Source organism: Monodelphis domestica, chromosome 2, assembly GCF_027887165.1.
Source record: "Monodelphis domestica isolate mMonDom1 chromosome 2, mMonDom1.pri, whole genome shotgun sequence".
NCBI lineage: Eukaryota > Metazoa > Chordata > Mammalia > Didelphimorphia > Didelphidae > Monodelphis > Monodelphis domestica.
Genome location: NC_077228.1, coordinates 458,173,158 through 458,186,977, shown reverse-complemented (window position 1 = coordinate 458,186,977; position 13,820 = coordinate 458,173,158). Strand labels below are relative to the sequence as shown.

Sequence of the window (13,820 nt, the reverse complement as noted above, 5' to 3'; positions counted from 1 at the left end):
GATCTATTCTGGGTACTTGGCATGCTGGGATGTGGTGGTTGAAGGTTCACCAAGGGTACGTTGAGAGTCAAAATAGGTGACGGATGGCTGTTAACATCCCTAACACAATGGGGAAAAGGAGGCAAGTTGTCGAGTTTTTTAATTTTGAAGACAAAAATTTTCATTTTGAAATTTGCTTTCTTGTTCTCTCATTTTTTTTAACCCTTACCTTCTGTCTAAATATCAATTCTATACGACAGAAGAGGGGCAAGGGCTGAGCAACTGGGGCTAAGTGACTTGTCCAGAATGACAGAGAGGAGTGTCTTGAGGTCAGATTGAACCCAGGTCCTCCCAACTCCAGGCTGAAATGAGTTCTCTGCACTTTACCCCTTTCCCCCATTCTCATTTGTATTATTTACCAATGAATAATACATTTCAGTTTTGGTCAGCCCCAACACCCATGAACCACGACCTCACTGAGAAGCTCTGGAGAAGGAATCATGCCTTTTACCAAAGCACAGTTTACATATTTGATTGTGTTGGATTTCAAGCTGACTTCCTTCCATGACTCCTTGTGAGTGTGAAATGGTGCAAATTAGACCTGGATATTGGAAAACAGTTGTTTTGATGGCACATAAGGAAGCCATCTTTATACAGAAAAGCCTCTGTAAATTCCATTTTTAGAAAAAAGTTCTTTGGGGTAAACTTGGAAGAAAACAGCTAAAAAGTTGGGGAGGGGGTGTTGGAAGCCCTCTAACTCCCCTTCTTATTTGGGATACTTTCCTATGACTTCTAAATCTGAAATATGGGGGGGAAACCTCCAACACTCCACCATCAAAAGACTTGATATAAGGATCATTATAGACCTAGAACTAGACCTGAGGCTTAATCTTGCCCCTTCATTTTACAGATGAGGAAACATAGTTAAGGTTAAGAGACATAAGTAAGCCCAAGAAAGTGGGTTCTGAAGCAAAGTCTTCTTTCTGCCTTCAGTGATGGTTCTGCTATACCATATTGTACCCTAAATGTCAAATCACTTACCTAAATCATTCATTCATTTAGGAATTCCTATTTATAGCGGAAAAAGAGACATCACACTGTACAGCTGACTGACCATGAAAAGATTTTTTATTCCATGAAAATATTCTCAACAGAGAACACTATTTTAAACAAAGCATTTACCATTAAGAAATCAACATGTACACAAAAGGAGTAAAAATCACTGAAAAAATTGAAGATCTCTTTAAGACAACTCACATGTTCCAATTTTCAGAATGATTTTAACTAGCTGTGCAAGTACAAATGTCTTTCCTATATGTAATAACCCATATACAGGTTGCACTATTCCACATGAAGGGACTTGTCCCCAGCGGAAGCAAATCCTGCTTTTAGAAAAACAAACAGTAGCTTGAAAAGAACAGTTAGTCCTTACAAGGAAGCCTTAAACTTTGACCTGTTGGCTGCTAGCCAGGCAAACACAAGAACTCCAGGCCTCATACAAAAGACAAACAGCCAGATCACATTTCCTTCCCACTGCTAACCTTTAAAATGAAAAAAGCACTCGATTTTAAAAACTACATTTTGTAGTTTGTCAGTATTGAGTAATGTCACATAATATAAATAACCCTGTATACAATATCCAAAATCTAAACTCGATAGCTTCATAGTCCCAAAGGTAATACATGGTCAGCTGTGTAATAGTGGCATATTCATTTTAATAAAGGAATCAACTTCCACACAATCGTCACTCAGCTTTAGTTTTACTGGTAGTACAAGTCAAATAACACTGGAAATAAAAGTCTTTTAAAAGGAGTCACAAGGCTTCTAAAATATTGCTTAAAATTCAATGAAGCACAGACCACTTCACATTCTCTTTCTCCCTCAAACAGCAAAGAACTGATTTAATGAAGCATGAGTGGTACAAGTATTTCCCTTTCCCTACTTCACTATTATTCTAGTAAATCAGGTATAATGCACGCCATTAACAGAATCACAATTGGGAGGCAAGACCATATGAGCAAAAGGGCCACTGTGGACAACTATTTACATGTATAAACAGACTGAAATTGCCATCTTACAAGGAAAAGTGCACATAGATCATTACAAAGTTCCACTCAAATTTAAACTGGTTCAGAACGAAAGCATCACTTGGGAACAGACTATCATAGTAATTAAGTGGTAGCTTCATTACCCCAAATTAAAAGACAACTGGGGGAGGGGGAGAGATTCCATACAAATTCTATTAAAAACATTTAGTAAAGTAAAATGGACAGATACATGTCTTTAGTTTTGATGCATAAATATGAAGAGATGCACCATCATATGTAGAAGCGCTCTAGAAGCCACCTACCACGGCTCCTTCCGCAGCTGCAGCAGCACTGGGGAGAGTTACAGGAGGTTACTCCAAGCCGATACATAAAGCCCTTTGTGGGATACTGTAGTGGTAGTGTTGGCAATCAACAGATTTAGGCACTCTAGTTTAAGGCAGTATTTGAATGGCAAGCAGCTGACTTTTGAAAAGAGTCATTTGTCTTGCGATGGTGAGTATCTTCTATGTTACTTTGCCAGGATTTCAGTGCTCACTATAGGTTCTTCTCAGAATGAGGTGCTGGAGACGTATCACATTTCAGAGTTCTTTTGACTATGTTGTAGGCTACAGCAGAGATGTTTTCTTTTGCTAATCACCAAGGGTCCAAAGACCACTTCTTCAGAATGTCAAAACTGGAATGTGACGATGGTTGCAATGAATGGGAACATTATAGCAGCATACATGAACACTGGGATGGAAACATTAGTGCTGGAGAGATTTCACAAAACAGTGGTTTTTTCATTACAAATGTAAAACAAAACACAAGCATTGAAAACAAGAGGTTATAAAAGACATGCCTGACACAAATCTAGTCCAGTCATTCTAGACATGCAACAGGATGTTAGGCGAGCCTGGAGGTGGCACAGGCAGACACTGACAAATGGCATGGGTCTAACTAACAGCCAATTAAAACAGGGCCTGGATGAAGACAGTCCTACTGGGACAACTGTAGTGAGTGAAACAAATGGGAAATCATCACTGCAGTTTTGTGACTTGAACAGAAAGAGTAAAACAAATGGGAAAAGGTGGCAAAGGTTGTTTGGGCCTTTTTCTAAAAGAGAATTCTGAAGCAGAATTGTGAGAATTTGTAATATCACGATTTTTTAAAAAACAATGCATGGAAATGAGGTTAGTGAAAAAAAAAATATGCCTGCATGCACTCATGCAATTTGCTTTTTTTTATCTCTTTCCCTTTAAGCCTGCCAACTCTACTACCCTCCCCCCAAAGAGCAGCTGCATGTAACCTCCTTCCACATCTCGCCCATTTTCTCAGAAACCCTCTTCAGGAACCTGTAGTCCAGGAGGAAAAAGAAAAGAACAGAATTACTGAAGGCCTTTGGAAAGACAGAAGGAGGTGTTCAGTTTAGTGCCTGTCCCAAATTAGCAAATCCCAAAGCCTGAAGTCCTTCATAAGCTTTGTTCCATGAGGACCATGGTATGGTCCCCTTCCCAGCTGCCTCACTTCATCTACTCTGCAAAGAGCTAGCTCCATCCAAAGAGCCTTCCACACTGACGAAAAGTAGTGGGAGGAATTGTTACTTCTGAAATATCTGATTGGAATTGAAAAAAAAATGTGTCATCTTACTTATGGGAGACCATAAATACATATTTACTGTGATTAAGTCAGAAGCCAGTCAGCAGAGCACTGTTCTGTCAGTTTAGTTTTTAATACAAAGTATTGATCACATTTGCATTCCAAAAATTCCAATCCTAATTTATTTAAAACCTGTGCCTTACTACTTATGGGCTCTTAGATGTTAACCCATGAAAGGAAATACTCGCTGAGGCATCTTGGTAGCACAATGGATAGAGTATTAGGCCTGGAGTCCAAAAGAGTTCGGTTCAAACAGGGCCTCAGACACTGGGCAAGTCACTTAACTTCAATTGCCTAGCCCTTGCCATTATTCTGCCTTAGAACTGACACTAAGACAGAGGGTAAGGGCTTTAAAAAAAAGAAAAGAAAAGAAAAGAAAAGAAAAATTCTCCAAAAAGTATTTTCAAGATGAGCAATGCAAAGAGAAGATGAATATATAAATATGTACATTACTGAAAATCACTTGAAATTCAGAAAAATTCAGAAAATTCCTGTTCAGGAAACACATAATTTACAAACACACAAAATGACTAGGTCAAATTACTTTGCAAAATTTTAAAGACACTACCCATGTAGGCAATATTTTTCTTTAAAACAACATATTTCCATCTTAAGAAGATTGTTACAAAATATTTAGAAGACAAAGGGGAAAGCGTTTTTCTTTGGCCGAATTCATTAGCCATTAATGAATTTTCATTTGGGTTAACTGTCACTTTAAGTTACACTGCTAATTTTCTGAATTTGCCTTTTTTGGAGTTCCCAGGTAATCTTATTTTCTCATAGTTATTGTATCTTATCTGTTTTCTGAAGCAAGTAACGTAAAAGGTTTTACGTTTAAGTATCTTCTCAATGGATGAGATGCTATAATTGTCAAGTGGAAAGCCACAAATCTTTCAAGTAGATTTATGCAGGACATAAGGCCAATAGCAGTGATTAAACCCCAAATGAATTTTGTTCAAATTGGGAAATAAACATAAAAGAACATTTTCCTTCCACAATATTCACAACTCTTAATGAATCATTAAGCCTGAGCTAAGCTCACATGGTGAACAATAAACCTTACGAAATGTTTCCTAACATTTTTCATCTCATTGAGTGTGTATGTTGAGTTCTCTTTCCTGGGGAATGAAGCTGCCTGGTTAGAGTTTAGATATAAGTTACTGCACCTTTACTGTTTTTCTCTAGTGTTACATCAATGTAAGATGTTGGCACATAGCCTTCTTCTCCATTCTGCCTTCGAGCTCTTGTCCATCCATCTCCTTTGTCCTCCTCAATAATGTAGAGGACCTCACCTTCTTTCATAGCCAGAGTGCCTTCATTGTGCCCTGAGAAGAGAGTTGTTGGAGCTTAGGCATGATTTATGTATGCTACATGATCCTCCAGATTAATATTTGCAACATAGAAGTAGTCCTCAATATGAAAAAATCTAAGTATTTGTGAAATTTTATAAAGATTTCTGATTTATCAAGTCCTATTTTTCCATTTTTGAGTCAAATTGCTCCTGGTTTGTCAAGATACTGAATGGTGTCTGGGGAGAGTACCTAGAGAGATCAGGAGAAGAGTTAAAAGAAAACTGGTGAAGGAACTGAAAGAGAAATGAAGGTACAGACACTGATGTTGACAGCAGGAATATCTGTAACAAAGTATCTTGTCTTTTATCATCCCAATGACTTGGCTAATTCCTTCATCCTCTTAGCATCTCTACCTGCTGGAGGCTGGGAAGTAGATCATGTTCTTGGTGCTGCTAAATAGGCCAATGGGAACAAAGAGGATCTGAACATTTTTCTAAGTCTTAAAGTAGCTAAGACTTTCAACTTTACATTAGAGCAAGATTTTAACTTGGTAGGATGAGAGAAGGATACACTCTACCTTTCTAGACCTCCAGGTAAAAAGGAGAAGGGCAGAATGGTCTTCCACTAAGCCTTACTTCTTCATCCTTATTAACATTTTCTCTTAAATATCAAGTAGGGGGACAAGGATGTAGTCATAGTTTCAGTTTCCAGCTATGCCATCTCTCCTCATCTTGGAGCAAAAATGCAAAGGAATCAACGACATGGGGGTGGAGTCGGCAGCCAGCGTGTGAAGAGTTGGTTAGATTTTACACATGATCTGGAACAGACTACCCACTCATATTTTATATGTCCTGAGAACTAACAAACTTCAACTTCATCACACAGGAAAAAGAAAGAAAATGCTCACTATGCATAAAACTAATAATCAAAGAGTCATGGTATTAAAATTATGATGCTCTGATAATTTAATTTAGCAAATGATTCATATAACTGCAAGTTAATTAAATCAAAATTACCAATTTCATCAAATATAATAAATTGAATCAATCATACCATCAAATGGATAAATAGCTTTACAGTGTCCAATAGCAGGTAAAGGATCATCATCTTCAAATTCATCATCAAACTCATTAGGGTGATTATGCTGCTGTGGTGGTCCTCGGACTTCCTGGTTGGCATCATCTGTGTAACTTCCTTCAGGGCTATAAGACAAATGAAAATGAATCTTATCAAACCTCTCATCTGCAAACTAGTTTTCTAAAAAACTGACAACAAGAATTTCCCAAGGATCACAATATTGTGTTAAAAACCAATCTCAAACCTCCAAAGGAAAACTTATTTTCTTGAAAATATATAACAAATTACTCAGGATAAAAGGTTTCAACAGAACCTCCCCGAGAGGGGGAAAAAGGTTCTTAACCTTGGGTCTTCGAACTTAAAAAATTTTTTTAAAATAAATACGTTAATATAATTGGGTTCTTTTTGTATCATGCATTTTATTTTATGCATTTAAAAATATTTTGAGATGGAATTCATAGACTTAATTCAATTGTTAAAGGGGTCTGTCTCTGACACAACAAAAGGTAAAGAACTGGACTAGAAGAAAAATGAAAAAAAAAATTAACTCATCATGGTGAATAAATCAAACTAACAGACATTTTAAAAGGGTAATTATTTTTTTTTTACTTTTAAATGCATTACCACAATGTCTAAACAGTTTTAAATTTCCAAGTATATTTTGTTGAAAGATTCATGTTGATTAGGCCAGTCAACAGGATTAGATTCTTACAAATCAATATTTTTGGTAGGCCTAGGAGACAGATCTTTATGTGGCCTAGGGATTCTCATGATTTTGAATTTTACCTACTGTATAACAAACTAGAGCAAAAGGAAACCCAGAAAGGTAGAGTATATCCTCCTTTCGTCCTACCAAGTTAAATTTTTGTTCTAGTGTAAAGTTGAAAGTCTTAGCTTCTTTAAAATAGTTATTTAGCTACTTTGTAGGTTCTCTCTTGATCCTCCTTCATGATGAAATCAGTTTGATACCTTTAAGGGAAAAGTACCCTCAAATAACTTGAAAATTTGTCCAGTTGCATATGCTGGAAAATGTAGAACCACAATAATATCCTTACTGGACAGGTTCATTCCTACCTAACTTCATTTCTTCAGAGAATTTTCACCAAGACCACTATTCTTTTATTTGCCATTTGATTAACACCTGGAGCGTGACATGGTCATGCTTAGGAATTCTATGACTCCAAATCTGAAAAGAATTTTTCTTTCTCCATGCTCTGGATATTTACAGTCTGAGAATTAACCTATGATATGTTTCACTAGCAAGAAATAATATGATAAATTCCATATTAAGGCTATTTAAAACAAATTCAGTATTCTCTCGTCAATTCTAAAACAAAATTCCCTAAATTTGCTTTCTTAGAACAAGGAAGAATTGCCTTCTAAGCAAAGCCACAGAAGACAAAAACACTCTGAATGTCATTTATTTGAACAGCTAAGGTAGTCAATTCAGGGAAAAATTTTCAGATTAATTATTAAGAATTCTAGGGAAAAGATAAAGGGAAAAAAAGATTCAAGGCTTAAAACATATGGAGAAACTTTTTATGGAATTAAATAATGACCTTTCTCTTCCTTGGGTGACCAGATGATTTATGTCACTGCTGTGTCTTCTGTCTCCTCTCCCACCTGTTTTACCTTCCACTTCAGAAAGCCAGGCCTTCAGAGGAAAATGAATACAAGGGAAGTGAACAAGCATCATGAAAAAAACCCTCAATATCTAAACAGGCTTTGAGACTAGAAAGGCTGAAATGTATCTAAGTAACTTCTTAGTTATTTAATCCCATGGGGTTTCAGGATCCTAATTGAGCTCTTCCCATTAACATTATTTTGGGCCTGACCTATGTTTCAACAGTGTAGAGAACCTCTGGCTCTGGAAACTAATACTGCAGACTGGGTAACTTGTCTCTAAATTAAGTGTTAAGAGGTATGTGATAAATTGAAAAGTGAAGGGACTTTGCCACACAGAGACAGGCTGAGTAAGAGACAAAACTTGAACCCAAGTCTTCCGGGTCACAAGGACAACTCTTTACCCTTGAAGTCATATTGCCTCTCACATTAAATATCATCAAGTAATAACACCCCTTCATATTTGCATAAGGCATTACATTTTAATAAAGGGCTTTGACAGAATACATTATTAAAGCATCAAAACAATGTTGAGAAAAGAGGCAATGAGATTACACAAATGTCTATATCATTTTAGGATCAAATCAGGTAACTACATGATTTGATGTACATCTTAAAGGACTACATTAACATCATCTCTGTTTTACAGATGAGAAGACTAAGCTTGACAGAAGTTCAGTGATTTACTCAAGTTCAAACAACTAGCAAATGACACACCAAGGATGTCTTTTCCACTTGAGAAATTAAAAAAAAAATTTTTTTAAACACTAAACACCATCGCCATACATCTGTATATTTAACTAGAAGCAAGAAGGTAGTGCAGTAGATAGAAAGCTGGGCCTAAAAACAGGAAGACTCAAGTCCAAGTCTAGCCTCAGACACTTATTAGGTGTGTGAACCTGGGCAAGTGACTTAATTGGATGTCTGCCTCAGTTTCCTCTGCAGGATAAATGGGAATAGCACTTTAGCCTCTTGAGTTGTGAGAATCAAATGAGACTATATTTGAAAACCAGCTAGCACGGTGCCTGGGGCACAATGAATAGAGAGGGAGGTAAGAGTGAGTGTGTATGATGCAATGCTATAATTATTAAAACAACTTTTCATTAAAAGGTTAATTTCAATGATTACATGTTATAATAAAACCTTTTTGGTCATACACACATTTTCAACTGACTTAGGCAATTTGGAAAATTTATGGTGAAAACATTCTGTCACATGATAATAGATTCACCTCATTCTTATGTATTTCCATACGCAGCCGGTCAATGTTATTCATTGTCTCAGCTAATTTGGGCTGCAAACTGCATGGATCCCCCATTTGTGGATTTTTCTCATACACATCTTTCATTTTGTTGAGAGCATCTCTGCAACACAGAAGAAACAGATACAAAAAACTAATAACATTTACATTTTCAAAGATTCCCAATTTAATAAAAATAAATCAACAAGGAACACATTCAGAGGGATTTAGCTGGAACTTAGTTTGGACAACCTAATACAAATATAATCATAACTCTCAATTTAAAGTCAAATGTTTAATTTTTTTTCATTAAAGACTATCCTCTATAAAATGAATTATAAAGATGGGTTCAGCTATTTTGTTAAAACTCTTTTTGAAAGTGTAAGTAAACAGTAGAATTCTCATTTTTTAAAATGCAAATATGTATAAACTGATTTAATTTCAGTGAATCAAGGATGAAAAATAAATGACACCCCATTCATTAGGTCTCTTCTAGATTAAATGGCCCATTTGTGTCATCAGAAATCACCGGTGAATTATTTTTAGCTTTGTAATCATCTTCATGAATTTATTAATTATTAATAAGCTAGGATGTTGTTTAATCTCAGCAGATTTGAGTATAGTTTATCATTTTTTACTTTCATTTTAAAAATAAAAATAAAATTTAAAAAAAATTGGGGGATGGGGAGATTTATATCCTCAGATCCCATCAGACATTTATATTTATGCTCTGAAGTCAAGACTATTGTTTTAATTAATTAATTGTTTAATTTAATCCATTCTTTAAAAAGGAGCAAATTATTTTCCAGTCAATCTGAAAAAATGAAAATGTAATACTTAAAAAAAAAAAAACTCATGATATGGCAACCTCCCAAAAGGATAGTTTAAAAGTACAACTGCCTCATTTATTACAAAGTTTGAGGGCATGTTCTGTTCTCAAAATAATTACATTCAAGAAACTACTGATTAGAAAAGAGGCACTGATAATTTCTCATGTCATATCTAATGATGTTCATTCAAAACAAATTCTGAAATTAATAATATTGCATAATTTAACAAAAAATACTTTTGGTCTGATTCTTTTTGTAGTTCTCTGTTAAGTTCATCAATTCGTTGCTGTAATTTTTTACGTCTCTGTTCTGGAGGCAGATGACTGAAATCTTCTAGTGCTGGACCCTGAAATGAAAAGACTTTGTCATCACTAAATATATTTTCTGGAGACTGCATCTAACTCTAAGCATACCTGCAGTTACCAACACATTTGTCTGATACCAGGAGAAAAAGGCATTTCTTTTAAAACAAGCATAAAAACAAAATACAAGACAAAAAATTTTCAAGACAAATTTGAAACAAAAGAACAAAGCAGAAAATTTAAAATTTTTATGCAAACTAGAACTCACATATTAAGGAAAAAATTTAATCTGGTCGTTCTTTGCATCATGAAACAGAAAAGCAGCAGATGAAAATAACTTGCAATGACAAGCCATTAAATGCATTAAAATGATTAGCTATACCTTCTTATATCACTAACAAAATGAAAACATGACATTTCTGACTTACAAAAAGATCTGTTTACAGTAAAATCACATTTCCATGTTAAACCCAATGTCATTATTTAAGTAAAGATGTAAATTGAAAATAGGAATAGAGGAAATATTAAAGTAGTAAAATTACTTACCTTGCACTAAAAACTCAAGCTGTCCAACATGTGAACCATTTTAATACCTGCTTGGTTTGTGGATGGGCAGATTTACCTATTTCTTATGATCAAAGAAGATCTGATAACTGCAAAATTGAACTGCTTCTTAAGCAAGTAACAACTAAATACACTTTTGCTATATGCAATATTCCTTTGGGCAATAATAATAATAAATTAAAATGTTCATGAGAGTAGAAATAATGTATTATCTAAACTTTTTATTGCCCCCAACCACATTCTTCACAAAGTTGGTCTTTAACAAATATGTCATTGGACTTTGTTGTGAGACCAAATAAAATATCTAATTTGCCCAACCAACAGAAATCTAACCCAAGGCTCTTTAGTAAGGATAGTATTGATCATTTTTATTTTAGGATAAGGGTGGTGGGGGCAGCAATGATTTTCAAAATAAGGATTTGCATCAAATAATAAAATTCAGGTAAAGTTTACAGTTGAAGTAAAATCTGTTTATTATTATTAACATAACTGATATAATTAAGAAATTATTGATTTTGTTTTCTCATTTATTCAACTACTTAAAAGATTTCATAGCACTTATTTTTCAAATCTTGATAGTTCTTATTAGATTACATAATCTTTCTTTTGAATCATATATTTTCAAAATGACGACTGAATAATTATTACAGGACCCATTTTATAAACCTATTGGAATATGCATGCCCTTGGTGAAATACACACTTGGGCATTCTGCACATCTCAATTATATGCATATTAAAGGACTGATTATGCACTAGTTCTACATGTTCTTTGTTGCATCTGTCTGCAAAAATGAAAGGATAGACTTTGATGATGAGCTTTAATTCAATATGGTTTCCAAATTAATGCAAAATCAAATTATTCCAAAAGACATTTAAATTTTTTTCTTAATGGCCTCAGTGTACTTTCTTAGGAGAAATGAATGTAAAAGAATGTCAGGTCATGAATGACTCTTGGCCATACTCAAATAATCAACCTTTATTGATATCATATTTTTATATAATTACATGCTCCAGATAATGATAAAGATATATCTACTCAAAACACTATTTAAAAGTAAATGAATGCTGGCACTGCTCACAAGAGTTTCTTTTAATTTTACCACTTAATGATCAATGCCAGTTGTTATATTAATTTTAGTCTCAGGTTTTCAAATACTGGAGTGGTGGCTACTTTCATAGGTAAGCCTTTCAAAATATTATTTAATTTTTAAATTAGAGAAAAGTTATGTTATTTTTCTTAACAGAGTTCATTTTCTATTTCCTATACATCTTATTCAAATTTTCACTTACTCCTTACAAATTTTATTTCCAAACCCATGCTTTAGGAAATTGTTTTTTCTCATCTCTTTCACTGATCATTACCATCAATTCAGTTTATAGCTTTGTTGTAGGCAAAGAAGTAGAAGTTATCTGAAACATTTAAGTGTCTCCCCTGTTCTAGGAAGACTTCAAGAGAGGACAAATCAAGTCTGAGGGTATTCCTCAACATTGAGAAAACGTTCAACGTCCAAGTCACATTCTAAGTATAGCACTATTATTTTGTTTTAAGTCAATTTTCAATAATTAAAGTAAAAATTAATTATATCTTCCTTCCATTCAGATAATAAAGAGCTAGCACAAAATTTCCAAAATGAAATTAGTTGAATAGAATTATTTTTTCTTAGAAAATCATATTCTTGAAATATGTGAATTTCAAATCAAAAGTAAATGCTTTATGGTTCAGCAAAATTATTAAATAAAAAGTTCTGTTTAGTTCTGCTAGCTTTTCTTCATAAAACTTTTTTAAAAGTTCACAATATGTATATGTATAGTGTAACCACAATTGTTTTCTTCTCCAAAAGAACATGAAATCACCCCAAACTATTAAGTGACCAACTAATTTAGGCTTAGAGTTATTAGTCTTCTGTTCTTAAAAGCATTGAGTAGTAAGTGAGCAACATCAGGTTACATGGAATGTGAATTAAATCATAACAAGAGAAACAGATACACATTGACAATGTGAGATATAGTTTACAACTTATTTTTAATCATTCAAAAATAAATGACTTTAAAAGATTACTTAATAGTAATACAGTATATAGATCAGCACATAAGGCTTACCATCTTCACCGACCACTGAATAGTTCAATTTGAAAATAGAAAGAAATGGCAAATTATTACATGCAACTATAACATGAGATGTAATACCCTAGAGATGTATATTCTTCATAAAATTAAAAGCAAATCACACTGTTTCATGATATGAACAAATTTGCCAGAAAAACGATTTTAAGCACACTTTCGGAAAATAAATTACTGACAATAGAAGCATACACAGAATGACAATGGGCAGATATTTTATGATTTTAACTAATTAAAATTCAAGATTAAAGATAACTTCCTCACATCAGTCTATTAATTATAAGTGCTTATTTTATAACAGTATTCAAAAATGTGCAGAGATATGCTAGGATCATAAAAATGCCTTCCTCCAAATCCTGATTTTTGCAATGTTTTATAGAGGCAGCAAAATTGAATTTGTACCTACAAATTCACCAATAACATTAATTTTTAAGTTTAAAAATATGGCAAATATGGAGGGGAATATATGCAAACAATATACAAATGAAGAAATACTCGATATATATATGTTTTGATATGAACACCAAAAAAAGTTATAATTTTTCTTTCGAAAATATGTCCTCATTTTCAGGGATTTCTTTTTTAAATGAAGTTTATATACTTCATTCATAACATTGATAAATTTAAACAAAATAATTTTCCAACTTTAGAAAATGTAAACTACTTTGGAAAAAAAAACAACTAAATTGCATAGAGTCTGACTCTATGTTCATTTCCCTAAGTAGAAGTGCCATCATTGTGAAAAGTCTCTATATTTTATTTTAAATGCTCATACAGTATAACTCTGCAATATTATATACCAATAGATTAATCAGTAGGAGGTTGGAATTGCTAATCTATATACTAATGGTATCCTGACTAAATGAGAGATCTTTAAAAAAAAAAATCTTACTTTCCATCTTAGAATTGATACTATATATTGGTTCCAAGGTGGAAGAGTGGCAAGAGCTAGGCAATGGGGGTTAAGTGACTTACCCAGGGTCACATAGCTAGGAAGTATCTGAAGTCAAATTTGAACCCAGGACTCATCTCTAGGCCTGGCCTTCAATCCACTGAGCCACCTAACTAGGTGCTACTGCCCCTACTGAGAAGTCTTATTATACATTA

General features: G+C 34.0%; 1 protein-coding gene across 7 annotated transcripts in view; it reads right to left on the bottom strand.

The window, feature by feature from the left end:
* Window positions 1-1,085: 1,085 nt before the first annotated feature.
* FNBP1L (formin binding protein 1 like) overlaps window positions 1,086-13,820 on the bottom strand; it is a 112,351-nt gene continuing 99,616 nt past the window's right edge. For 4 of the 7 annotated variants that reach the window (XM_007484987.3, XM_007484985.3, XM_056819094.1 and 1 more), the window contains 5 exons: window positions 9,961-10,070; window positions 8,886-9,018; window positions 7,591-7,685; window positions 6,008-6,156; window positions 1,086-4,987 (listed from right to left, as the gene is read on the bottom strand). In XM_007484987.3, the coding sequence (XP_007485049.1) occupies window positions 4,809-4,987; window positions 6,008-6,156; window positions 7,591-7,685; window positions 8,886-9,018; window positions 9,961-10,070 (666 nt within the window). In that variant the 3' untranslated portion in view covers window positions 1,086-4,808. Of the gene's footprint in view, window positions 4,988-6,007; window positions 6,157-7,590; window positions 7,686-8,885; window positions 9,019-9,960; window positions 10,071-12,692; window positions 12,708-13,820 lie in introns of all 7 variants that reach the window. The other 3 variants (XM_056819093.1, XM_007484986.3, XM_007484988.3) reach the window with 2 other exon arrangements.